Source organism: Stegodyphus dumicola, chromosome 4 (genome assembly GCF_044657685.1).
Source record: "Stegodyphus dumicola isolate Sdum_Otavi_A_Nest chromosome 4, ASM4465768v1".
In the NCBI taxonomy this organism is placed as follows: Eukaryota; Metazoa; Arthropoda; class Arachnida; order Araneae; family Eresidae; genus Stegodyphus; species Stegodyphus dumicola.
This window is the reverse complement of record NC_140771.1, coordinates 252,317,195-252,344,813: the sequence shown is the minus strand read 5'-3', so window position 1 is coordinate 252,344,813 and position 27,619 is coordinate 252,317,195. Positions and strand designations below refer to the sequence as shown.

The window sequence follows — 27,619 nt, the reverse complement described above, 5'->3', positions numbered from 1 at the left end:
TTTTTAATACATCTTCTTTAATTACAATATAATTGTTATAAATTATAAATCCCGCTCAGAAAATGTACCCAAATGTTGAGAGAGGTGTTAGTAACTAAGCGAGTATAGTTCACTGTTGCCATTATGTTGCTATTTATTGACAAGTTTTCTTTTTTCTTTTCCCACATATGTTCAATTAATTCGTAAGTGCATATTTCGTATTTGATTACAACGTGTAATTTGAGTTCGAAGCTTATTGTTGAGCGATTTCCTGTAACATTCTGACGAGACAATCTTCGATCGCACAGGCGGTGTCTTAGACGTGTTGGATACTGATTATCTTATCGAACATGTTGGGTAGCAGCCACTCCTTTACATCAGCGGTGATTTCTCTGTCGAAGGGGAATCCCATTGCACGTCTGTCGGGGAATAGCTGGTCTTTGGCACCACAGTAACTGACAGCATCAATGCATTCACTGGTACGACCATGATCGTTGACCTGAAGAGGAAAAAGTAACCATTAAAATATTTTATGATAATACATTGCGCTGCAGCATCTGAAGATACAAAATAAATGCATTTGGACAGTTCTTGAATGATGTGTGATCATGAATAAAAATGTTTTTTTAATCATGAAAAGGAACGGAACCTGAATGTAGTTTAATCAAATACGATTTCGATTAACCACTTAACTGTTTTGCCCGAAAACCGTCCGGGTGACGCGAAAAGGGACTTTTTTAATTTGCCCGTGTACCACTCGGGCAGTGTATTCTCCTACACCAATCCACTGATTGTTCCGGCCTTTTCCCCATTTTTCACTTTGCAGTGTTTCTGATAGATGTCTGTAGTGGTCCAGGAGAGACTGGATTGTAAAATCAGTTCAAAGGAAACTTTTCCTGCTTTTCATTAGGCGAAGAAATTCAACGAGTTTGTTTGCACGTGTTCAGTGTATTAGGCTTTTCGGATAGTTATTTCTTTCCAATTTTGTCATGAAATAAAAGAACAACGGGTGACACTAAATGGCTCATAAAAAAAGTATTAATTCTGATATTAAATCAAATAGCAAATCTAAATTTTCTATAAATGATTCTGGTGGTTTTGAAAGTTCTTTATCGGAATTCCGTAGCGATGATGGGGAAACGGAAAGTTCAAAATGGTCTAACTCAGGTTCGGAACATTTGTGAAATGGATACTAGTAATCCTCCTCCACCACCGCCACGATTTTCTTTCACAACGAATTCACTTCTTTCACATTTATCTCTTGTAAAGTGTTCTTGCCAGTTCCGCAGTTTCGTCAGAGAAAAGCCAACTTTGAATAAAAATGCTTTAATTTCGCCGTAATTAAAAATCATCTGAAATTAATAAATGCAATACTTGTAACAGTTTTGAATGCTGATTCGAATTCATATAATCTATTAGAATACAAAATTGTTTATACAAAATATGCTTATTTTTGGTCACAATATGGCAGGAAAATGAAACAGTTAAGTGGTTAAGCAATTACTGTACATCTGGGGAACGGATTCGTTCATATAATATTAATTCCTACGAGAAAAATTATTTCCATTTACGAATATTTCGGATGACAAACCATCTTCAGGAATTGAATTAAGTGTACTAAGTAAAACAAACCAAAGTCTCACTCTGTAAAATGTTTAAGCAATTTACACCAAGATGTGCCTTTTATAAGAATGAAATAATTAATTATTCACTAAGTATCGCAATAAAGTTATGAAAACCAACATTCACAAATAGAAACTAAGACAAATCACAGGCCTGAGCACAAATCACAAACAAATCACAGGCCTGAACTTCTTAATTAATACTACATCTGTGTTTCTATTTATCAGCCATGTTTCTAATTTTTAATGTTTATCGAATTCAGTTATTCCACACAAATTTTTAGAATCGCACCTTCTCGAGAAGCATAAACTAAATCGAGACTCATGCTGGATTCTAAGCGACTGATTGCTATGTCCAGTAAGAAGACATTAAGATGATCATGATAAATTATAAAATTATCATAATTAAATTAAGATATTTCAAGTTCTAATGGAACCATTTATACTTACGGTATCTGCAAAATAGTCGGTAAGGATAGCGAAGAGATGGAATTTCATTCCAACATTCTTTCCTTTAGGCACCAAAAGATGGTCAGGCCATCCGCAGCTGCAATATTCATCGCCTCTTCTGTCAGCACCTTCACCTTTCAGCAACTCAGCTAACGTCTTCTGCTTGCTCAGTGTGACGCTGGAATCGATAGAGCGACGTTCGAATGTGTTCGAGCCTGGTTTCACTGCGTACAAGAATGAAAAAGACTTCAGCTTAAGAAAATAGACGCAATACAAGATATTTTCAAAAATAATTAATTAAAGTTAATATTATTAGTAACACCAAAGGCTGGCTGACTAACAAATCCTATTTTGGTTGCTAACTAGTAATATTTTTTTATAAAAATGACACTCCTGTAGAGATTTCTAATACCGAAAATGAATAAAAATGGTTAACAGCTGTAAGGGTTCCTAGCCTCCTCGTTATCCTTTAGCTTCAGCTTTGTGGCAACACAAAATAAACTTTCTGCCTTTCTACCTTTTTCTTTCAAACTGTCTTTAACTATTAATTAATCTAAATTTGGCTGAACATTCCATTTTTCCTTTTTTGCAAATTTTGGTCCTTTGCAAATACAGTAATTATTCATTCTCATTAAACATTAAAACTTCACTTCAAATGAAACACTAATCAGCAATTTTGAAAACTAAGTGATGTGTCTAATCTAATTTTTAAATTTTCACGGAAATTTTTCACCTTCAGCGATAAAATTTCTCTATTCAAGTAAGATCTGAAAGATATTTCAAAAAGAGCGAGCTTCTAAATATCTGTTGATGGACTACTCGCAGATGCATTGCCACAGAAGAAAAGGAATTAAATAATTAAACTTTCATATTGTGGTAATTCTGGTTACTTGGTGCCTTTTAATAAAAAAATTGTTCAAACTAAAATTTTTAAATAGGCCATAGCGAAGCATTCAGCCAATAAAATACAGTTCAGCCAATTTAGTCGAATAAAAAAATCTATCTCCATACTATTAAAATTATTCCAGACACAATCAATCAAAATGTTGCTGGATCTTTTGAAACAAATTGGTGAAGACAGCTTCAAATTTCCGTTTTCAAAAATGATAAAGAGACAAATCTCTGCCGGAAAAGTAAGATTAAAGGGGAAGTCTATTTAACCTTGACTTAAATGACTATATCGTTGAACTGGCGAGATATCGCCAAACTGGCGATGATTTTGCCGATTGTTTTTGTTCGCAAAGTTTGGCATGAAATCACCAGAAGTAGCCAAACTTGGCGACCACTTGAGGACATTTTGGTTCAGTACCTTTGTGATTGTAATTGGTATTGTAATTAAATAACTATAATTGATCCCTATATGTAACGGTAGCTATATCCGGTACGTACATAACTGTAACTAGTTTGAAGTGCATCTTCTGTTTGCGCTCTGTGATAAAGTAAAGAGCTGTACGAGTATTTCTGTGGGAAGTTCCAGAACTGTAAAGTGTTTCTTTTGGTAAAATAATTCTTATCGGCATCGGTTCTGTGTGCATTCAATTTATTACGAACAACATTACGCACGCAGTAATATTTGTAGGTTGCAAATTAGCTAAGTGATTAGTTATTGGGTTGCACTGCAGATTGGGATGGAGGACTTGCATAAATTAAAAAATATTTCTAAAAGAATTAGACAGTTCATGTGAGTGAGTGAGTGCACCGCTATGATGGCTTCCGACCACGGACATGAACCAAGCGGAATTGTATACCATCACGGCGGGGAAGACTCCAAAGTAACAAGGTTGAATATTACATACTAATAACAGTTTTTACATATTGATAACTGCGGGCACTAAGCGTTATTCTGGTTATCTGCTTTAAGTTCTGAACATTTGAAACATAATATTATTCACGGCTGTTTCTGTATTGTTATATGAAATATCTCAAGAATGAATGAGTTTGTAGAGACATTAGATTGTTTCGAAGCAGGAGAGATGAAAAATTAGCAACGCCTTCGCCGGGATTCGAACCACGGACCTCTGGAATACGCTCCCAGCGTGCAGATCACCACACCACGAAGGCACGCTAAGAAGGCGGGAGAAATACCTTCTAAATGAATGACTGAGAAAACAATACCTCAAGAGAATAGAAGAAGATATATCTATTATTATTCATCAACAAATCCTATGAAGGTAGCACAAATATATAGAAATCCTCATTTCAATGGTTCTGAATCATTAACATTAGATAAAAATGTACTTACATTCAACATGGAAGGAATCCAGTTCAATCATAAGTCTTCTGAGGTCGGCAAGTTTGATTTCATTGCCCAAGTGATCGTATTTTGGTCCCAAGTAGATCCTTACTTTGGCATGCCTAGTTTTCGTTCCACTGTTTGCCACTACAAACTTGTATATGAAAGGTTCGTGGTCCAAATGCTCATATCGGACCTAATTTGGAAATAAATATATTAACTGCATTAAGGTATCTGACTAGTTTCGAATAGTCAATTTTGAGGAAAAGTTTCGGTTAATCTTCGGATTATGGTAACTTGGCGATTTTTGGCGAAACTTTGGCGACCAACCCTGTACAGCAGCCTGCTAGTTTTGTTTTCATAAAGTAAAGGCATAAAGGCATGTTTTTTTTTTTTTTTTTACTCAACATTTTTTCCAACAATCCAACAATCTGCTAGCCGAATTACGCTTATGTACTAGAACTTTTATGGAACAAAAATGCTTAATCATGACGAAGATTAGGTGCGAAATTGGAAGAAAGTGCAGAATCGCCCACTGCTTGCAGCGTTTTTAAGAATTGCACATACACGGTATTCATGTACACGTCGACCTATTTTCACTTAAAAAAACATCCCAGAATTGCACAAAAATGGCATTGCGCACACTCTTGACTTTATCCATGTACACTGCTAAAGTCCTAGCTAGTAACCTTTATCGCCTTACCAAAATGTCGCCAAACTTCTTGTTACCATATTCCAAAGATTAGCCAATTTTCAAACAAAATTTTTATTTCTTTATTTTAAAGATTGTATACATTAAGCTTCCCAAAACTACTTTTATTTTGTCTAAGAAGCAAATCATGGCTGTTCTTCTTCTACGCCGTGAACCGAAAGAACCCAGAAGTTGATGTCTAAAGGTAGACTGACTACTCTAAATAATTTTAAAATAAGAATTTTCCATTTGAATAATTTTGGTGATGTTCAAAAGATGATTTTGAACCTTTCTGTTTGTTATTAAGTGCTCGACTACAAAATTATTTTTGCAAATTAATTTTCATATTTGACAAGATTTTCTTTTGTTCGTGTTTGCATTACAGTACTTTTTTTTTGAAGAACTTTATTTTTTTAACCTTCTCTATTACAAAAAAAAGCTTTAACTTAAAATATTACTATAGTAACTTTGTAAGGATCTTAAGTTTTACTAACGTTTATTTTATTTTAAATCTTTACTATCACTTCTTATTTTCTACCTCCGGCCAAAATTATAAGCGTTAAAGTATTTATGCAAAGTTTGTCTGGCGAACGCCAAGTATTTAAGTTGTGGCTTTTTGCCAAGCGAGAGAGAGGAAGCAGTTAGTCGAAGCAGCCCGCTTACCTTAGAAGTTTTACTCAGTTGCTGGTTGCCTTCCAGGCCAGAGGTTTTAATCCTCTTGATAATTTTAAACGTATTGTAGTGTTCACAGTTCTCTGTACTACATACGGCTTCCTGTTAATATAAGGCCAATCTTCCACGTTTATTATTTTAAAGTCAAATTAGAGTTTAGTTTTATTTTTATATTTTTACGTTTAGACCACAAGTAGTGGGTCTTTGTATTCCGAAGTACGGAAGTTATTGTAAATAGAGAAAAATAAAGGGTTTTGTATACCCTTCTTGTGTATCCTGTCTACTTCCCACAGTTATTGAACATAGCTTTAGTAAGCTCTCTGTTCCGAGTCAGGTCCTTGCATGTTCCCGAAGAAAGTAAGACGGAACATTGAACCTGATAACTTTCCACAAATATTCTATGCAATATTATGGATTAAATGGACTGAAAGTTTAGGTTTATACATAAAGCTAAAACTTTCTCATACAATTTTGTAAATTAAAAGCGAGGGGTAACCCCCTCCCCTTTTAATTCTTTTTGATGATTCCAAAAGGTGTTACGCTGAAGAATATCTCTTTAAACTAACAACTTTTCAACTCTCCATGATATTATTACTGAAACTAAATGCGCTATTTTAGAGCAGTTTGACAAAGAAAACAAGCGAAAGCATCTTTGATATAATGCATTTTAAAAACACGTAAATTCTACAATTTGACCACACAGTGGCGCAGCGGCTAGCGCGTCGTGCAGCTGCATCACAGGTCCGGGGTTCGATCCCCGGGATGGGCGAGGTTGACTCAGCCTTTCATCCCTTGAATGGGTCGATAAAATGAACACCAAGTTCGCTTGGGGCTAAACGCCGGAAATCCTGATACAAGCTGACCACTTGCCCAGGACATATGCTGATGCACCCCAGGCCAAAAGTCAAGGAACCAGATTTCGGGGCACTGCAGGTCGTGGCCCACTAGGGCTGTTGTACCACTGAGTTTAGTTGTTTTTTAATTCTATAATTTAGTGATCTTTTTATTAATATATCAAATGTAAAAATTACATACTCATTTCTCATTTGTGTCTTGCAGTTAGATAGATCAAATCTGTCGTACTTACCGCTCAAATACTTTTCTACAAAAACACTGAAATGGTTCACTCACCTTGACTTTTCCTGTTCTACCAAAGTAGAAAGCATGCGAAACATCAAGAACGTCCTTTTTGAAGAAAGTGGTGACTACGTCGGGTGTTTTGGCACGGACGCAGAGGTCTTTCACGACTACACCTGGGAACTCCAACTGTAACAAAATATATTTCTTTATTTGCAAAGGGAGTACTTAAATATATATATATATGAAACAGATATTAGCAACTTTAAGGATTAATGATACAGAAATAACCACCTATTATAAAGAAGACAGGAAGGGAAAAAACTTAGAAGAAACGAGTTTGATAAATCCTTATATTCATTTCTGCTGAGGAAAGTGAATCAATCTGAGAAAGCTAAATTTGGGGATTTCCTTGTGATTTATACCTTAAACTGCGTTGTAATTATATAGAAAACGCCTCGTATCATACCACCTTTTTCTGTCGTGTGTTGTTGTTGGGATTGATCTTTCTTGTCTGACAGCAACATCAGAACAAGCCCACGAAATTCATCATGGCAAGGAGTGCAAGATTGCGCCTGTCGCAATTCATCATGGCAAGGAGTGCAAGATTGTGCCTGTCGCAATTCATCATGGCAAGGAGTGCAAGATTGCGACTGTCGCAATTCATCAGGGCAAGAAGTGCAAGATTGCGCCTGTCGCAATTCATCATGGCAAGGAGTGCAAGATTGCGCCTGTCGCAGTTCATCATGGCAAGGGGTGAAAGATTGCGCCTGTCGCAATTTATCATGGCAAGGAGTGCAAGATTGCGCCTGTCGCAGTTCATCATGGCAAGGGGTGAAAGATTGCGCCTGTCGCAATTCATCATGGCAAGGAGTGCAAGATTGCGCCTGTCGCAGTTCATCATGGCAAGGGGTGAAAGATTGCGCCTGTCGCAATTCATCATGGCAAGGAGTGCAAGATTGCGCCTGTCGCAATTCATCATGGCAAGGAGTGCAAGATTGCGCCTGTCACAATTCATCATGGCAAGGGGTGAAAGATTGCGCCTGTCACAATTCATCATGGCAAGGAGTGAAAGATTGCGCCTGTCGCTGGCAAGAACCTTTAGCATCATACAGGTGAAAGTAGGGCTTTGCTCAGTTCAACCCCCAAGTTTAGATCCCCGGGGGAACAGTTCCGACGGTCTTCCACCCTTCTTTTAATTTAAGGCAAGATTTCAAAGTAAAAATTTCAAACTAATATAGAATAAGGAGATTAGCATACAGCTAAAAAAAATAACATAGAAACTTCTTTTCAAACAATTCCTTTTATACCCTAAAAAAATCTGGAATATTTCTTTGAAAAAGGAGGGTCTTAAAAAACTAAACATGGCTAAAATATATGGACTGGTTTGTGTTGAGCTGCCATCTACTATAAATAAAGAAGCTTCAGAGTAACCTATAAATCCTTTTTCATTCAATTTTTCTGTGCGTACAGAAGGAAATTTTTAGGTGTGTCCAGACCGGACACACTGTGCCGCAAAGGGTTAACAGCTCACTGTAATTAGCTCTCATTGCCAAGGATCATTCAAGTGACAGAAAATTTTAAATTCGCATTATCCCTGAACTTTTCAATTTTAAAAGTATCAAAGCAAGATTTCTTACATACGCATTAAGTTATTTCTGTTCCTTGATTATTTAATATGATAATAAGATGTTTTCCTAAATAAAAATGACCGGTCTCAAAATTTTTTATTCACTTATTCAAAAATTGTTCAATATTGATAGATAATAAATAGTAAAAATCGTCCAACTGTGAATTTAAACAAATAAAATTCTTCTTTGAATTCTGACTTACGTCTTCATGGCTGTAGACGGGAAGAGTTCTCTTGTAGGTCTGGAATAAGTCATCAATGAATCTGTGCCAGCGGTAAAAGATAGGATCTCGCAGAGAGGTGGCCGTGTCGTCCATAACTCCTGGGTTCAGCTATAAAAAAATGCGTTTATTGAATTAATTTATGTAACGAATGTTGTTTATTCAAAAATTAAATCACCTTCCTTGCTCATTAAATTTAACAAGTCTGCAATGCTTGTGCTATGGTAAATTATAATTCTTCACGAGAATTTTTCGAAAGTTATTAAGTATTTTGAACTATTTTACTATGAAAAAGAGCGGTTGGGAAAAATTTACGTAATGTACAGAGCTCTATTAAGTCGTATTATTCATTAATTGTGTCAGTGAACAAGATTTAAATAAATCCATTTACTAAATATTTAATGATATGTAAACTATTAGTTAATTTTTTCTAGAGATGAATAACACTGAGTTATTTTTAATTCCTGAAAAATGTCATCTCGTAATTTAAATTAGCTGTTAAGTTTTTTAATTCAAAGAATTTCGTTTTCAGCTTTTTATTACAGGAAAACCGGTTCTAGATATCTCAAAAAATATACAGTAATTTTTTTTGCTGTAAAAAAATTAATAGTTTACTAGACTTTTACACAACTATGATATGTTTCAAATTATAAAATTCAACGTTTTTTGGTCACTTTTTATCAGCGTCAATGTTTAAAACTTTCAGAATAGAATAAAGTTGCAAAAATATAATAATTTATGCTATTGAATAAGAGAAAAAATATTTCTTTTTATCAACTTATAATTTTGCCGTAAATGTGAAATGAAAGCAAATTAAACAGAAATGCTAAATATTTGAGGTATAAATATTTGAGGTTTCTTTTCATAAGGACTATTTATTTTACATGTTAAAAATTACATTAAAACATTTTGATGGTGTGATAAAACTAACCTCTCTTTCTTTTAAAACAAATAAGAAGGGTTGAAACTGCATCAATTACTCGAGAAAGCTCTCATATTCTGAGAGAATTTCACAACAAGTAATCACCACAGTTTTAGAATGGTGTTGGTGTACTTAATTATGGCAAAGCACACGAGGGCTATCTGCCTAAGGGGAGGGATGCCTTCGTGGAGGACTTTCTAAGGGAAACTGGCTCTTATACACGTTACACATGGGGAAAACCACGAAAACGCCCATGCAGCCAGCCCGTTCGCGCAATTCGAACCTCGGACCGAACTACCAGTGTTCAGCGACTTTACCGCTCGGCCGCTGGTGGGCTACAGTTTTAGAATGAAGCTGAATCGAAAACGAATTAACATTCAAAGTGGAGACGGACAACTACGTTTATGCTACATGCAATTCTTAAGTCGAATCTTATTTAACGTGCATTGCGGTTTTCCTTATTTTTGAGATATTTTAAGAACTGTAAGGATCCTAAGTTTTACTAACGTTTATTTTATTTTAAATCTTTACTATCACTTCTTATTTTCTACTTCCGGCCAGAATTAAAAGCTTTAACTTATTTATGTAAATTGTCTTGCTAACGCCAAGTACTTAAGTTGGGGCTTTTTGCCAAGCAAGAGAGAGGAAGGTGTGGTGTTGTGTATTTAATTATGGCAAAGCACACTAGTGCTATCTGCCTAAGGGAAGGGATGCCTTCGTGGAGGACTTTCTAAGGGAAACTGGCTCGTATACACGTTACACATGAGGAAAACCACGAAAACACTCATGCAGCCAGCCCGTTCGCGGGATTCGAACCTCAGACCGAACTACCAGTGTTCAGCGACTCTACCGCTCGGCCGCTGGTGGGCCCTTAGAGAGGAAGGAGTTATTGGAAGCAAGCCGCTTGCCATTGTAGTTTTACGAGTTTTCACTCGGTTGCTGGTTGCCTTCAAGGCCCGAGGGTTAGTCCTCTTGATAATTGCAAACGTATCGTAGTTTTAGCAGCTCGGCGTACTACATACGGACCTTTGTTAAAATAAAGGCCAATCTTACTGCTAGGCACTTGAATACTAATTCAAAGTTAGTTTTAATTAGAGTTTTAGTTAGTATTTTTTATATTCTTACGTTCAGACCACAAGTGGTTGGTCTCTGTATTCCGAAGTTCCGGAAATACCTGTAAAGATAGAAAAATAAAGGATTTCGTATACCCTTCCTGCTTGTGTTGTCTATTTCACACCTTCCTGAACGTAGCTTGAGTAAGCTCCCTGTTCTTATTCAGGACCATTCATGTTCCCAAAGCAAATCAAGAGGAATACAAGTCCTGATAGAACTATCTTTTTCATTTTCTTTTATTGTTCAATCAAACGGTGTAAATATGCTTTATCGAAACAAGTCAGTAAATATTAATTCAGAAGTCAAACAACAAAAATCAGCGTTATGTTTTCAAATTTTCACAGTAACACACTGAAAATTTGAAAACATAACGCTGATTTTCGTTGTTTGACTTCTGAATTAATATTTGTTTGGCCATAATTATACACCGTTTTTATGGTATCTTAAGTCAGTAAATGATAGCGAGGAAGTGATTCCAACAGACCTTGAATCTTCCATCAGGATCATGAGCTGCAGCCATGAGGACATGTCCCCAGTTGTGGAGACTTCCATAAAATGGTGCGTTTATTGAGTCATAGCTGGATTCAATTAGATTGCCGAGAATATCGATGCCATGCACTTCGTCTAGGGGTGTCTCTGCACCATTCTGGTCAACTACAAATCCCAGATCAATGGCGTCTAAAATTCTCTCACGCCATCTGTCCAAGTCATGAACTGCGCATTCTGGAAGATCGGCCAGGCGTCGACCAGCATTACGAGATGAATAAGGCAATCCGTTGATATTGGAACTCAGATGAGGAGAATAACCTTCCAAGGGTTCATCGAAGTTGTGGAAAGGAACCATCTGAGGCATGTTGTTAGACAATCGCTCGCAATCGTACCTGAAAGAGGAAGATTGAAATCGATTTATGAGTAACTCTAAGCAGTCAGATAGCAGCTACAGAATGTTCAATTCAAATACATGCTATAGGCATTAAATAATTATCAATTTAAAAGATTCTAGTGTTAATTAGAGTAGTTTTGTCTTTAGCTTGACAAACGTGAATTTTGATTATCAATTTATTAATTTATTATTGTCACTTTACTTTGAAGATTTTTATTTTGCTTTTTACTTTTCTGCGTATGGGAGATTCTAAGTTAAAAAGAAAATGGTTCAGAGTTATTTAATAAAATATTATTTTTTTCTATATACTTCAAACAAGGCAGATAATTCTTTTTTGCAATTTTAGTACCTTCCTTCCCATTATAATACCAAAAATAGTTTAATTTGAAATTAGCAATTTATATTACTTTTCAGCTTCTTTAATTACAAAATGGCGTATAAATACATTTTTTATCGATTCATTTGCCATGAAGTTTTTTTATCTTCCCCACGGGGAAGTTTAACCAGAAACGTAGATATCTGATGATAAGTGACGGAATATAAGAATGATTACTTACAAAATTCAAAGGTTATGTAACTTATTTCATAAATTTATTTCTAATAGTTATAATATAATTTTGGTCATTTTAATAATGATAAAAAGTATTTTTTCTTAGAGATATATTTAATAGTATTATGCGACTACAAATAAATATTTAAGATTTAAAAAAACAGCAGTAAAATATTTTCATTCCAAATCCTCTTATACTGCATTCTTTATGCTTGACCTTTTTTTTAATAGAATCGTTATAAATTTAACACCTTTATCTGTTCTATTTTTAGCTCCTTTTAAAAAATTATTAGTTACTAAAACAATATTTCTATATCAGTTTTCATTCAAAATTTGTTATCTTAAAGACATTATTTCTACAATTCCTCTTCTATTAATCGGTGTTTTTCAAGATTCTTACCATATAAGCAGTTTAGCTTTTTAAATAAATCCAAGATTTTAAAATTTTAAATAATTAGCTATATAAATAAATGTAGTTTTAAATGCCTCTGTATGTTTCTCTTTTTATATTTAAATATACATAGATGATAGTAATATAAACAGTAATATTTTAATAATTTTTTAACATAGGAAATAAGCATACATAAACTAACAGTATATTATGATGTTTCATTTTTACAGAACTTACCTTCATTTATCTTGTCATTAACTGCCCTTACTCACCAGACTTTGACTCAAGTTGAGGGAAGCGTGGCTCCTGTTCGCTTACAGAAATAAACTAATTTATAAATAAACGATACCTTTTTTAGTTTAGTTTGAAAATTCAAGTAAAGTCATATTTAGCATAAATGAAAGTAAAGTATATATTTACATTACCTGAAAAAAAACTGATGTGGCTCCCTTTTGATTTAATGTTGTTAACAATAATACCCCCCCACACACACACATACACTATTTCAGTAGAATTAATATAAGTAAAATAATTGTAGGGCATCAAAGTTGACGTCATCTTGAGAGGAAAACAGGACATAAAACATTTTATTCCCTCACAAAATGTAATCACTCTGTAGAGTCATTAGGTTAATTGGAAGCAGAAAAGATGAAAAATATGCAACCGCCTTCGCCGGGAATCGAACCACGGACCTCTGGAATACCGGCCCAGCATGCTACCGTTGCACCACGAAGGCACGCTAGGGAAGTGGGACAAATACCTTATATAATCCCCTTTTTAAAGGGCGACTAGGGTTTTAGGGGACCTAGTCGCCAAATCCTGGGAGCGGAGAATCATCATCCACAACTCTTTTAGCTCGGGCGCCACTTGTAGAATCATTAGGTTAATTGGAAGCAGAAAAGATGAAAAATATGCAACCACCTTCGCCGGGAATTGAACCATGGACCTCTGCAATACCGGCCCAGCGTGCTACCGTTACACCACGAAGGCACGCTAGGGAAGTGGGAGAAATACCTTGTAACTCTTAAGAAAGGATTTTTTTAATGTGAACGTCTTACTGTCTGCCCTATTTGTGATGATCCACTGTCTTAAATGGAGAAAATTGAATTCAAAAATTATTTACTTGCCAAGATTAGAGTAAAGTGATAAGAAATTAGTAGTTATTGAAAAGATAATTATTTTAGTAGGACCGAATGCCTGAAGATTTTATCAAAATTTTTTACGATATTGTAATAAACTCGCAATATTTTCTCTTTCGTACCTGCATGGCTTGGGTATATATTTTCGTAGTAATTATCATTAATTATTATTATTATTAGTCATGAAGAATTTTTCACTGCATTATCCTTAGAATATGCAGTCTGCGTTTTTGAATATTTCTTACAATTACTTTTCTTAGAAGGATAAAAAAAAACTATTGTATTTCCTCGTGCGTACTGCAGTGGTGTAAGTGGTTACTACGTTAAACTGACAATTCTTAGTTTATATCCTGGCGAGTGCATAGTTGAAATCTTATGCTTCGTAGTCCGAAACGTCTAACGGTCTCTGCAATGACACACAAACTATATTATGGCCGATATAATTCGTCACTACCAGGATTTAGTCGATTCGGACTTAATTTCGGCATTTAAACACAGACGTGCTCTCCTTGCATGCTCTACTGTTGTTGGCAAAATGGTTAGAAAATCTAGCCAGTAAGCTGAAGATCCGGGGTTCCCTTCAAATCTCGGCAAGTGCTCTGTTAAGTTATCTCGTTCCCTGTCTGAAACTTCTAACGGTTTCTACAAAATCATTACCTTCTCTGAAAGGAGAATTACACAACAGCTTTCGTGATGTCAAGAAAAAATAAGAACTAGAAGTTCTTAAAGAAAGGCACAGAACTAATTATATTTTCTATAACTAAATAAATTTCATTATTTATGTAACTAAAACACAATTACGGTTTGATTTTTATTGAAGTTATTTTGGAAGCATTAGCGTTTTTAGAAGGGCCTCATAAGCCTTTTAATATTTTGTCATAATCGTAAATGTTGTTCTTCTGTATATGAAATTACTCACGGCTGTGAAATCTGACAACTTATTTACCCGTTTTTAGAAGGATTTGTGGAAAAAAAATAAAACAGTTTATATGTTCTGAAATATCTCTGGATCAATAATAACAAAAATAATAATAAACAAAGTCGTGTGCAAATTAAAATGCATAAAGCCTTGCTCTTGGTTTCTGCTTAGGCTTGGAGCTTGAAAGCAGAGAAGTTGCATCATTTTTTATCAAAATTTTTAAACCGGGAATAAATGGGTAAAATACTATATCACATTTGATGAACGTTGAATCAGTAGAGATGAGTCGGTACTACCGAACCGGGTATTTTGTAACGGGTACTTAGTTGTAACGGGTACTGAAAATCGGTACATCCAAGTACCCGTTACTTCAGTACCGAAACGGGTACTTTTCGGTATTCGTTACTTCTGTACCGAAACGGGCACTTTTCGGTATTCGTTACTTCTGTACCGAAACGGGTACTTTTCGGTATTCGTTACTTCTGTACCGAAACAGGTGCTTTTGGGTATTCGCTACTTTGTAACGAAAATTTGCGTCTGTTCTCGGTATTTCGGTATTCGTTACTGGAGGATCGATGAGGGTTCAGCTCACTTCGGTTTTGGTACGAGGACAGTAGTATCTGGTTGTATTTGCGAAATGGTGATATGCGCTTCTTGTGGCCATGAATGGCCTGCTCCTCAGACACTTCCGTAGTTGACATGTTTTCTGATATTCACAATCTTACTCCGTACAGATAAAATCAAACACGTGGTGACGTGGCAGAGTTCCTTCAGTGCGCAAAATCGTTAGCTGCGTATTTCGGTACTCCAAATCGTTACTAGGGTACTTTGGTACTCCAAATCGTTACTAAGGTACTTCGGTACTCCAAATCGTTACTAGGGTACTCCGGTACAGCAAACCGTTACTCCGGTATTTCGTTACTTCGGTACTCCAAATCGTTACTTGGGTACTCGGTACTTGAAATCGGTTTTCGGTACTTTTCAAAGTAACGGTTACTTGAGTAACGGGTATTTTGTACCGGGTACTTGTCTGTACCCGTTACTCTCGTACAGGGTACAAGAAAGCACCGAAGTTGCCCATCACTATGAATCAGTGTTATAAAAAGGATCGACTTAATATCGCAGAAGAAAAACGGACCGAAAAACTTTGCTTTGAGAATTTAAAGAAAACTTTTATTTATGACTGCTCTGCTTTCCCATAAACGGAAAAATTTGTAAGATGTTCTTTAATTTTATAACAGTTATTTTTAATTTTGAAATCCTTTCCTTTCAGTTCCTGTTTCCCCACTTACAACTCTGCCAGAATGAGTTTTTAGAATTGCGTTGAATGCAAATGAGTTAGAAGAAGTATTTAAAGGAAGCCGAACTTAATTCGAAAAAGAGTCTTTAGGAGTCCTGGCGCGTGTTTGCCTTTTGGCTACTTTGTGCTTGAATCTATTACGCACTCTACATCTATTGCGCTACCGCCGCATTGTGCCTGTTAATAATCGCCGGCTAAGTTAATTTAAGGGCCAATTACATTAGGTACTTGTGTCTAGCCTCAGTCTATTTAGTTTAGTATTAGATTAGTTTCTCGTTTTCTTACCCTGATTTAAAAGCCCAAGTGGAGGCTTTCTTGTAAGCCCGAAAAGGGGCCATCCATTATTATTTGTGTGAATAAAAGGGTATTTTAACCCTTCTCAAGTCTCTATAGTAGTAACTATTGGAACTTAGTGATAATTCTCTACTTATTTCACTAGGTTACTCGACGTTATAGCTAGACAAAAGTATCGAGAAATATTACAGATTAAAACAAGAATAATGAATCACTGATGTCAAAAATATATTAATAAGAAATCTTTGTATCACTAAAATCAAGTTTCAATTTTTATTTAAAGAATAAATGCCATCTCGCAACTGTTTACGATCTGTCGAAGGGTACAACGTCATCAAACTACTAAACACTCATCCAAATCTATTTAATATTTTTAATGAATATGTAACAGGCCTATATAATGTTTCCAACAAATTCTCCTAACGTTTCATGATTGGACGACTAGGTACTTTCGAATTCACACAAACAGTAATTCTCAACGTAGATATAGCATTTCAAATATAATGCAGTAAATTCGTTGTAAAAAAATTTTCAAATAGCCTCTATATATTCCGCTCATAATTCTATACCGTATGTAATCAACGATTTATTTTCCTTAAGTGTAGTTTAAAAAAATAAAATACGCATAATGAACGGGAAGAAGCAGAAAAATTAAAAATACTTTCTAAAATATTTTGGGGGACAAAAGCATGCGAACACTTGGCTTCGAGTTCTTCAAGGAAATATTGCCGAAATTTTGATAGAGGGAGCCACATCTCGGAGAAAAATCTCATTATTCAATATTATATCTCTTTTAATAATATTTTTACTTACCGCGAAGGGGCAGCACCTGAGGGTTGTAGGCAAGTGACAAAAAGAAGCTGAAAAATTATTTACTTTTATGTAGTGTTCCGGATGTTGTTTCCTTTTACGCATAGGGCATACTTGCAACTAAAACTTTTAATACTTTTTTCTTTAGAAGTTTCTAACCTCTCTGAAACTGGATACTTGCCAAAAACCCTCAAGGCCCCCTTCACCTTATTGTTTATTATTCTGAAGAAACGAAAAATTTCAAAAAGTTATGGGTATTTTTTTTTTTAGTAAATTTAACGAACACTTGCCCACAGCGGCAGGAGCCACCCCTTCCAAGTCATGCGTCTGGGATCATCAATTCTGTAATTTAAAATGAAAATACTTACTGATAAACAGCTGATTTATTTGCAGTTATTTGCATCAAATCCAGTTTAAATTCAATCGGAAGTGAATTCATTCGGTTAATCTTTGGATTATGGTAACTTGGCGATTTTTGGCGAAACTTTGGCGACCAACCCTGCTACAGCAACCTGCTAGTTTGTTTTTGGACGCCATTTTGTTTTCAAGAAGAAAAGGCATTTTTCTTTCTTAATTAACATTTTTTTCCAACATCTGCTAGCCGAATTACGCTGATGCTAGAACTTTTATGGAACAAAAGTGCTTAATCATGACGAAGATTAGGTGCGAAATTGGGAGAAAGTGCAGAATCGCCCACTGCTTGCAGCGTTTTTAAGAATTGCACATACACGGTATCCATGTACACGTCGACCTATTTTCACTTAAAAAAAACATCTCAGAATTGTTCCCAAAAATGGCATTGCGCACACTCTTGACTTTATGCATGTACACTGCTAAAGTCCTAGCTAGTAATCTTTATCGCCTTACCAAAATGTCGCCAAACTACCATATTCCAAAGATTAGCCATTAATTCTTCTATGTATTGAATTTTGTGAGGCGCATTTCTGCAGAAGGTTACAATTCCGATACAGTAAACTTCAGTTGTATGGTTCATTTTCAGAAAACATTAGGAAAATGTAATAAAAACTACTCTTACGTTTATCAGTTCTTTAAAGAATGTTAACCATTTCTTATTTTGTGAGAAATTTAAGCACATTTTTATTCTTTTGGTTATTTTTTTATTACCGATGAAACCAAGTGGTGTCAAATACAGAATTTTATAAAAAGTTAGACCTTTCTTCATAATTAAGTATTTTATTTATGGTGGGAATATGTTTCGGGGCATTATATTGTGATGCAAGTTGCGTATTTTATGCTAGCAAGCGATTTTAACGTTTTTAAATTCCTGCTATTAGCTTACACTCTCCCGATATATTGTTCAAATTTTCAATCGTTAATAAAATACTTTTTATTCGTCCACTCAAGTTCAAATACATTTTTTTAAAACTTGTAGTGGATGACACTTGATGTTAATACAGTTTTTTTTCGCATATTAAAGTCAATTCCTACTTATTGATTCCTGTTTATCGGAACTAAAAATAGGCTGTTTTTATTAAATAAATATGTTATAAGACTTACAAATAATGACCCTTTATTAGGAATGCTCACGCGCTGTAAAAATTAATTTTAAATAATAAACATGACTGTGATCAATGGGAATGTAATATTTAACAAGAATAAGTGGCAACAGTAAGTACATTATTTATTAATGCACATTAAGTTCAAATTTTTGCCATTATGGACAAAAAGTTTTTAATAAATTTTCAAACTGCTAAAAGGAATTTTAATTTAACAACAGAATTTAAACAATATTTTACTTTTCTATGTCGAAGACAAACTAAAATTTTTTCTAATATTCTTCTACCAAATCTACGTCAAAATAAGCATAGTTCAAGTAAGTTTAAGAATGTCTACTATTTTAAATTTTCTTCAATATTTGCAAATAATTGCCTATTTCAGCATTTATAAAATATCTCTAGAATTTTACTTGTATTCATGATTTTGTATCACACTTTAGTTAAAAATGTATTTACATGATCACTATTTTATGTTTAAACAATTCTCCGAATGCAGGAAGATGTATTAAAATAAGCAGAAAGCGGCCTTTCATTAGTATAGAATTTGAATAATGGGTGCTACTTTGGTAGACGGTTGCACGGATTTTTGGAGATTTACGTTGGCGCAATTGTTGGCGCGATTTCTACAAACGTCAGCCATCTTGAAAAACGCTGTTTTTACGCATAGTAAAGTATTCGAAACTTTAAAAAAAAATAAATATCGTTAGAAATAATGGATTAATTTTTTTTTTTTTTTTTTTTTTTTTTTTTTTTTGAAAATGTCGTTTTTAAAGATGGCAGGCAAGTGCAAATAAATACATTTACTATGAGTATAAAATACAAAAGTAAGGTTATTATTACTTTCATATAGCAAAGAAGAGAATAAAAACACCGCTATAAAAACATTGTGCCAACGTTTAATTAGATTAAAATATTACTGAAATTGAATATCGAAATAAAATACATCATCCAACATTTAAAAGAATTAGAATATTATTAAATTTAAATACTTTAAAATACGTTATATAGAATATATATATATATATATATATTATAAAAAAAATATATATATATTATATAGAATAAATACGTTTACTACGAGTATAAAATACTAAAGAAAGGTTAAATTATTACTTTCATATAGCATAGAAATAGAATAAAAATACCACTATAAAAACATTGCGCCAACGTTTAATTGGATTAAAATATTACGTAAATTGAATATCAAATTAAAAACCATCATACCAACGTTTAAAAGAATTAAAATATTACTTAAATTAAATACTTTAAAATAAAAGTAAATAAGAACGCTTCGTACACTAGAGCTAAAATGACAGCAATTAGTTTATTGTTGGTAAAAAAGGAGGAATGTCTAATAATTTTCTTACCGTTACAGCGGTTATTTCTTCCAACATGACCACAATATCATATACGGCCGTCTCAGAATCGGCTGTTCTAACGGTCTTCATCTGTGATCTACATTTTCGCACTTCATTGAAGAAACAATTAGCGACGTTGCCTTCAAAAATTTAAAATAAATTTCCTCTGACCCTTGTAAGAATTTATAAATAAATCTTTGATTAGGAAAGCCAGGCTGGCGAAAATAAGGTCTCAAAGGACAATTTTTTGATTCCGAAACCAAAAATTCTTGGTACTTATCAAAAACAACATTCATCTTTGAAGGAATTCGAAGATATGAATTAAATTTTAAAATGGCGCGGTAATGCACAAATTTTCAGCAACCTATCAGGGAGCTGATTACAGCTCATTAATGCACAAATATTCTGAAACCAATCAGAGAGCTGATTACATCACGCCTAGAATTAAAATTATTTAAATAATCATACATAATAAAATCATTTTAAAAAAGAAATGCAAAATTAAATTGTATTTTAAATCTAACAGCCATAAATAATGTTTAAAACATTAGATTAAATTTATAGATATTAAAACCAATTACTTTTAAAGTAAGGTGACGTCACTAATTACATCATCCACAGCATAAAATTTCATAAAATATGATAAAGAATAAAATTTTTATTTCAAATAAAAATGCAAAATTAAATTGATTTTTAATATTTAGAAGCCATAAATAATATTTAAAACACGGAATTTATGCATAATAACACGCATTATTTTTTAAATAAAATGTCAACAAAGTATCGGTTACCATAAATAACTTATCCAGCAATGGGTTTACCATAAGTCGTATTACTCGCCAAAAGAAAAACTGCCAAGAACTCGCCAAAATCCGTGCAACCGTCTACCAAAGTAGCACCGAATAATGTTTTATCTATTTCGAAAATGATCAGACATAAGTCCTTTTGGTACTTTTCCATTTCGCCGGCGCAAATCTCGCCAAGCAGACTTTATTGGCGACAACATACAGTATACACATAAAAAATATTTTAAAAAATGTTAGTTTTAAGAATTCTTTTTTTAAAGACATAAACATTTTAATATCGCTTAAAATTTTATAAAAAACGATAAATAAAGACAATAAATTTGTAAAAAGACATTAATTTAAGAATTTACTACGCTTTCATGGTTCAGCATCCTGATTCGCCGGTTCATATCACGTGACCCCAAGCGATCTCATCTCACGTAAACTACTCTCTACAAAAATCTAATGCTCTCAGTAATTATCTACATTAATTTCAAGTTAAATCTTAATTTGGAACACAAGTTTAAATGCAAGAAATATTTCAATTCGTACGAATAGCTTACTCAGAAATTATGTAAAACTGCAGTACTTTACTTCGCTAATGCATTCTCATTAGAATTGATGAATTGAACTCTCGACTTTACCTTTTCTATATTTTCGGCTTCGGGTAAGCGCTGTGATTGCATCCTAATTGACTTAATTACCGAAAATGGCCTTGGACATAAAACTGAACTATCTGATAAAAATTCTATGTAATTATATGTCAGTATTGAAAGAAACAATCAATCTGATAAGAAAAAGCTGCGACTTGTTTTGAAAATGAGGCGTAAAAGGTTACCAGCGAGAATATTCCGTTTGGCATCGGTTGCACCATTATTAGCCACTTTATCGCTTGCGCCGGCAAAACGGAAAAGTACCGTCCTTTTTATCAAAATAGAAAATGTTTTTGAAATTGGGAGCAGCCATAACTATGTTTCTAGTGAAATTAATAGATGGAGCAAAGAGAAAACGACGTACCGTCATTTATCAAGGAAACAAGTATCGAAAAATCAGATGAAATGCTAATTAAGTTCAGATATTAAAATTTTGAAAGCAATAGCGATCATGTTTCACTAAAAGCTTGTTGTTGTTGAGGCTAATGTCACTTGTTTGAACTAATCAGAACAAGCCCAACGAATTTTAACGTGGAAAAAAGTATAGGATTCCATCTATCGTTGCCAAGAGCCTTGGACATCATACAGGTGACAGGCCGACTTTGTTCAGTTCCGACTAACTCGGACTGTCACCTGCATGGTATTTAAGGCTCTTGCCAACGGCAGTCGGAGAGCTATTTGAAGGAGAGCACCCCCTATGACGTGCCCTTGAGGACCCAGTTTTGAAGGAGAGCAACTTGGAGAACGTTTCTGAGAATCTCCCACACATCTTCACTTACCCAAAATCTCTCTAGAGGACTTTCGTCTCACCATTTAGTTTGAGTTCCCTATGTCGCACAGACATTATACACTTACGATTTTTCATGCCTTCTGCGGGATTTGAACTTGGGCCCTTTGGTACGACAGTCAGCTTCCCTAACCACTTTCCCGTCATTGCAGCTCATTATAACTTACCTAAACAAATAGCTGTATGTTCATTGTTCCTTTGCTCCACCTACTGATTTCGTTATAAATATAGTTACTGCTCTTCCCACATTTGTAAAAAATTTTTACAGAATTTCAGTTCAAAATCTACACAGCTGTAATGCTGCTTTTCTGTGTAACTTGAAATTCTTTATTTATGTATTTTTCTTCCAAATCGAATATCTTGAAAAGTTTATCCTACCTGGCGCACATTTGTTGATGCATATAGAAAAAGATTTCGCCTTTTCGATCTTTGATCCTGCCGATCACTTCCGACCTCCAGGTTGCGGGATACACAAGATGCCAGTGCCAATGATGTGCGTTGATGCCGATGTCCTCTCTGTAGTAAGCAAGGTTGTACTCTGGGTCCATGATATTGCCAGTCTTCTCAATATTGATAATGACCTCCTGTGAAATATTTTTTGTTTAGGTTATATTTTTCACTATTTCATCTGTTTCTTTTGAAAACCACTTAGTAGTATTACTTTTTGGTAAAATCCTAGTATACGGCACAGTCTTAGCGCGATTTTGAAAATTGTCGCCAACACCAAAATGGCTCGTTTACTGCTCATCATAAATACCGCGTTTAGTGCTCATCACAATGTCGCCAAAGTCGCCAAAACCCGCGTGTACCGTACACTAGAATCAAACCTCACTTTTAAGTGCCTGTTTGGTGTGCCTTTTTAAGTGTCAGTGTCACGACCTTTTAAGTGCCCAAAGTAGGGTACGCGAAGTGATGCTTGGAGGTGTACGCCAAAGTTGGCTCATGATCACTCCCGAGTAATTGGTTGAGTATTACGTAAGTGCAGGGTTCTCTCACTGGTCGCTGGGTCTGGTTTCAGTTGCGTCTGGGGAGCTCTGCGTAACTGCACCGGTTTTAACCCTCTGACCGGCCAGGGTTTTCGCCAAGAAAGCATAAATTTCCCAAAACTACTACGAGAACAAATTTTTTTCTTGATTTTAATGTAAAAACTCTGCTGGTATTTTATACCTGGATTTGTGTACTTTTAATATATCGCCTTCATTTTTTGACATATTTTAATATGCACGTATATATACGTTCTTACAGATATCACAAAAAAATATTCTAGGCCATATATATACGGCCTTGCCGGTTAGAGGGTTTTAAAGCGCATGCATATTATATTATGTTATATTATACTATATTATATTATATTATATGTGGCACAACTTATAATTACTTTTATCTTAAGGGTACACGATAAAAAAAAATTTGAATATCGCTGGTCTAGATTTCAGAATTTAGCTGTCAAAAGTAATTCTGAACAATGAAATAGCTAACCATTTTATTCTCGTTTAAAGAAAGTTGCAACTTATTTGCTTTTCTAGCTAAGCATTTATCATATTTTTACACAGTTATCTTAAAGTTCATTACTCTGCGTATTTGGATTAAGTCACAAATTAGTCTCTGAACCTCTTCGACCAAAACGGTTTTCTTCAAATGCTTCACATATACGCAGGAATCAATTTACAGAATTGAAGTCTCAGGGGAAAATATCTTTTAGAGGCAATTAAAAATTCGTAGTTTAATTTCTTTTTCATTGTCACATATCAATGATTAGGATTACTTAAATATTTCATTAATTAACCTAATAATTCGATATCTTTTCATTTAAAGCTCATGAAGCAAAACATTTTGACCTTTTTGTTCTTTTGCCCCATAGTTTCAATTTATTAAGCTTATATATTTTTAACTATGGTCTTATTTTTTCTAGAAAGTTAGGTTAGGTTAATTGCTTAAAGAAAAAACACATAAAGGCTAGCTACCAATCCTTTTTGTTTTATTATTTTTCATTGTTTATTTTATTTTATTTACTTGTTTACTTGTTATTATTATGTCTAAAACGAGCTCGAAAAAAGAAAAATCTTAGAAATTTTAAAATAATAAATAAATAACTTAAAAAAAACCTGAGATTGGAAAAAGTACATTACAACTAATATATACGATTAATTATTGTTATTACAACTAATATATGACGAGTTATTCTCGTCTTGCTTTCGAAATTCTACGCTGTTTTCCAGAGAGAGGAATATGTTATAGTTTCTGTGCATTAACCCTTTGACTGAAGCCCGGGGTTTCGCTAAGAAAGTACAAATTTCTCAAAACTATCATAAGAAAAATTACTTTCTTGGTTGGATTTTAATGGCAAAATTTCTCTTGTACCTTATATTTGGATATAATGCCTTAATTTCTTATTGAATCAGTATACCCGAGTATAAAGTACAAGATAAATTTTAAGATAGACGTATATATACGTTCTTACAGATATCACAAAAAACATTCTAAGCCGTATATATACGGCCTTTCTGGTCAGAGGGTTGAAGACTTGAAAATATAGATATTAAATTAGGAATCAAATTTCCACATATGTCAAAACGTATATCCACTCAAATGAAATCATACTTACATCTTCAGGCGCATGCAGCTTGGTCTCCTTGTAAGCTTTGTACAGAGTTTCTACCGGAACGAATTTGTCCGGAAATATCTCTTGTACTGGTGGAAGGCTCACTCCACGGCAGTCTTTTCTGTGCAGCAGGGCTACAGATACTGCATAAGCATATAATCCTTCATTTACGTAATCTCTGCACTGATGACATAAATCTAAGAATTCTTCGAATGTCGGTGCAGCTGAAAAAGAAAATTTGCTGCTTTATCTTCCGCCCATAACAAGACGTTCAAAAAGCACTTTCTGTTTAACTGATTAACTGGTAACGTTTAAATGGTTGCGGAATATACTTCTGTTAAAGTTATTGGAAAAGGCCTGTCACATGCATGAAACTGGAAGAAGTTGAATTTAGCTGTTGCAAGCTGAGTTCATCATATTCTTTATAGCAGTGATGTATCAAGTCACTTCATGCAGAGAAGCGTAGCTTGTGTTGTAAATGCAAATGAGATTTAAAACTCAATGTTGCTGCTTGTGCAAAGAATTTTGAGCGTCTTCGATCAGGAAAACAGATTCCCTGTCACGCCATAACTATTTTATTTGTCAGATTTCTTCCCCTCTAGTTCCTGTGTTTTTTCTTTCGTAATAGTTCTACAAAATGAATGCTTTCCAGTGCTTCTAACTATCCAAAAAGAAATGTCGACTAATCACCAAAAGATACCGAACAGGGTGTTTTACCTGTACATCCATAAATCTCCTGAGTTATGCAGAACATGTTTGTATTCCCAAAGGGATTATTTAGAAAGTAATTAGGTGAAAATATTTTGCATTTCAAATAGTGTATTTCAGCTAACGTTGTGAATACGTTTTGAAACCTAAATTCTTGAAATCACAGAGCACAGTCAAACGCTTACGTTTCATGGTGAAAGAATATTTTTATCATTCTTAATCATTACTTGCACTCGGATAAATCTAAGAAAAGATTTAGAACATGAACTAGTTTTGTACTGATAATCCATGTACTGGAGACAATTCATTTTTTGAAACATTAAATTCTTTTTTGCTTTTACGTAAATTAATATTATCTGCTAGTAGATGGCGACACCATTCACTGGGGATTAAGGCTTAATTTCTTTCTCCAAATGTCTTAATTTTCCTACCTCCTTCACACTAAAATTTCAGACCTAGCTGGCAGAAACTTTTTTTATTTCGAATTATGTAAAATATTATACTAAATTCTTGAAGTGAAATTTATAATCATTTTTTTTTTTTTTTTTTTTTTTTTTTTTTTTTTTCGGATTTCTTCAGCAGCGAGCATAAAAATTTTCCATTCGTCAGTAAATTTACTGTCGCCATCTATCGGGAAAAAAATGAGTGTTAAATTCTGAGATTAGTTAACAACGTCTTCCTTATACATACGAACCAAGCTACTTTGGGTAGAGTCCATTCAGATAGTAAAACTCAAATATTATTTTAGTTACTGTGTACAGTACTACGTAATTTGTTTTGAAAAGTAAAAATTGAGCAAATAAGGAAATTTGAACTTACACCATTATATATATATTCAACCATCTTTATTAATACTTCCTATAACGTCTTAGATCATTTTAATTTATTTAAATTACAGTTAAAAATCTGTTCGCTTCCTTTTAATAATAGATCTGTCAATACAAACATGTTTTCTACTTTCATATATTCATTTGTGAATAAAAACAACTATTTAAGAATATAAATCTGCTAGGCACGAAAATCGAAGGAAAATATTCGTATATGGAACGTATTTCTATTTAATAGAAAATATAACACTGATTTTTGTTGTTTGACTTCTGAATTAGTATTTGTTCGACGTGTTGTGTCTTAATATTTCTATTTGCTCTACTGAGATGAGCCTTCATTGAGTATAAATATTGATATTGTCGAAGATGATACTAAACTAAAATTTTTGCAATCAATTCCAGAAAATAATTTACATAGGTAATTTCTACTTGGATTAAAATATAAACTCTGCCCTTTTTGATATTAACTTGCACAGATCTTCAGGAAATATATATAATTTTTTAAGAATAATTTCTCTATATAACATAATTAAATTTTATTTAATAATTGACTTAGCATAGGTAAGTTTTTAATTACTAAATATTTATGCGTTTAATTTCATACGGCTATTTTTAATTATGCAATTTTAACTAGCCCCATATAAATTTGTATCAAGTATGTTGAAACAGAATAGCGTTAATTAAAAATTTGAATTTCAATTTGTCTATCACTGAAACTGAACATTTGAACTTTAAATAAGCAGAAAAATCCACTGCTATCACTATCGTGCTTTAATTTCTACGAAATTATTAAAATGTTAATGCGATCATATGAGGCATTATCTGTTGTTTTAACTAAATAAAATAATAATAATAATATGCTCTACAGTAGAACCATTTTGTTTCTGTTTAGAATTAAAAGTTTTTATCCTTCTTTTTTCTAGAAGATCGGTATTTTATTTAGCAGTTTATAATAAGTTTTTTTTTTTTTTTAATTTTTATTTATCTCTTTACATTATTTTAAATTTCAATATAGTAATTTTTAATACCGAATTATTTTATTACTTATTTCATATATTTATTTCCCCTTCTTCCTGACCGTGATCCATAGGTCTCTGGCACTTCTAAGGTCAGATATTAAGCCCTGCCCATGCATGATATGGCATTAGAAAGCACGCAGTCACGAATCTAATACTTAAACATAATAGAAGAATGTGTGTACATACTGAGAAGAACTTCATACAGTTGAGTAGCTTCCTGCAAATGGTCTTCATGGAAGCACGAGAAAAGGACTCCTCTGCCCAGGATACCCAAGCCAGCGAGCCGTGGGTCTCGCTGCACCCGCATAACGAATTTATCCCTTGTAGAAAAAGACACATGCTGGAACAGCGGCAAAAGTCGCTTCTGTTTCTCCACAGCACTGGACATGGTCTCCAGCGGTGATCGGGACAGCTGATTCAATCCAAACATTGAGACTCACGGCTCCTCTAATGCACACGCGTATGTG

The 27,619-nt window shown here is 34.0% G+C and overlaps 1 protein-coding gene across 1 annotated transcript; it reads right to left on the bottom strand.

The window, feature by feature from the left end:
* On the bottom strand, positions 1-27,619 carry LOC118197309 (hemocyanin B chain-like). Its single transcript, XM_035368806.2, has 9 exons — positions 27,339-27,619; positions 24,602-24,822; positions 22,375-22,580; positions 11,095-11,491; positions 8,558-8,686; positions 6,779-6,913; positions 4,294-4,480; positions 2,052-2,275; positions 1-478 (listed from the first exon to the last, which is right to left on the bottom strand). The coding sequence occupies exons 1-9, from the start codon at positions 27,580-27,582 to the stop codon at positions 296-298; spliced, it is 1,926 nt and encodes a 641-aa protein (XP_035224697.1). The 5' UTR covers positions 27,583-27,619; the 3' UTR covers positions 1-295.

Coding starts and splice junctions, on each gene's coding strand:
- LOC118197309 (XM_035368806.2), bottom strand. CDS start 27,582: ATGTTTGGATTGAATCAGCTGTCCCGATCACCGCTGGAGACCATGTCC. Junction 4,481..6,778: donor GTAGAACAGGAAAAGTCAAG/GTGAGTGAACCA, acceptor TTTCCAAATTAG/GTCCGATATGAGCATTTGGA. Junction 2,276..4,293: donor GGATTCCTTCCATGTTGAAT/GTAAGTACATTT, acceptor TCTTGTACGCAG/TGAAACCAGGCTCGAACACA.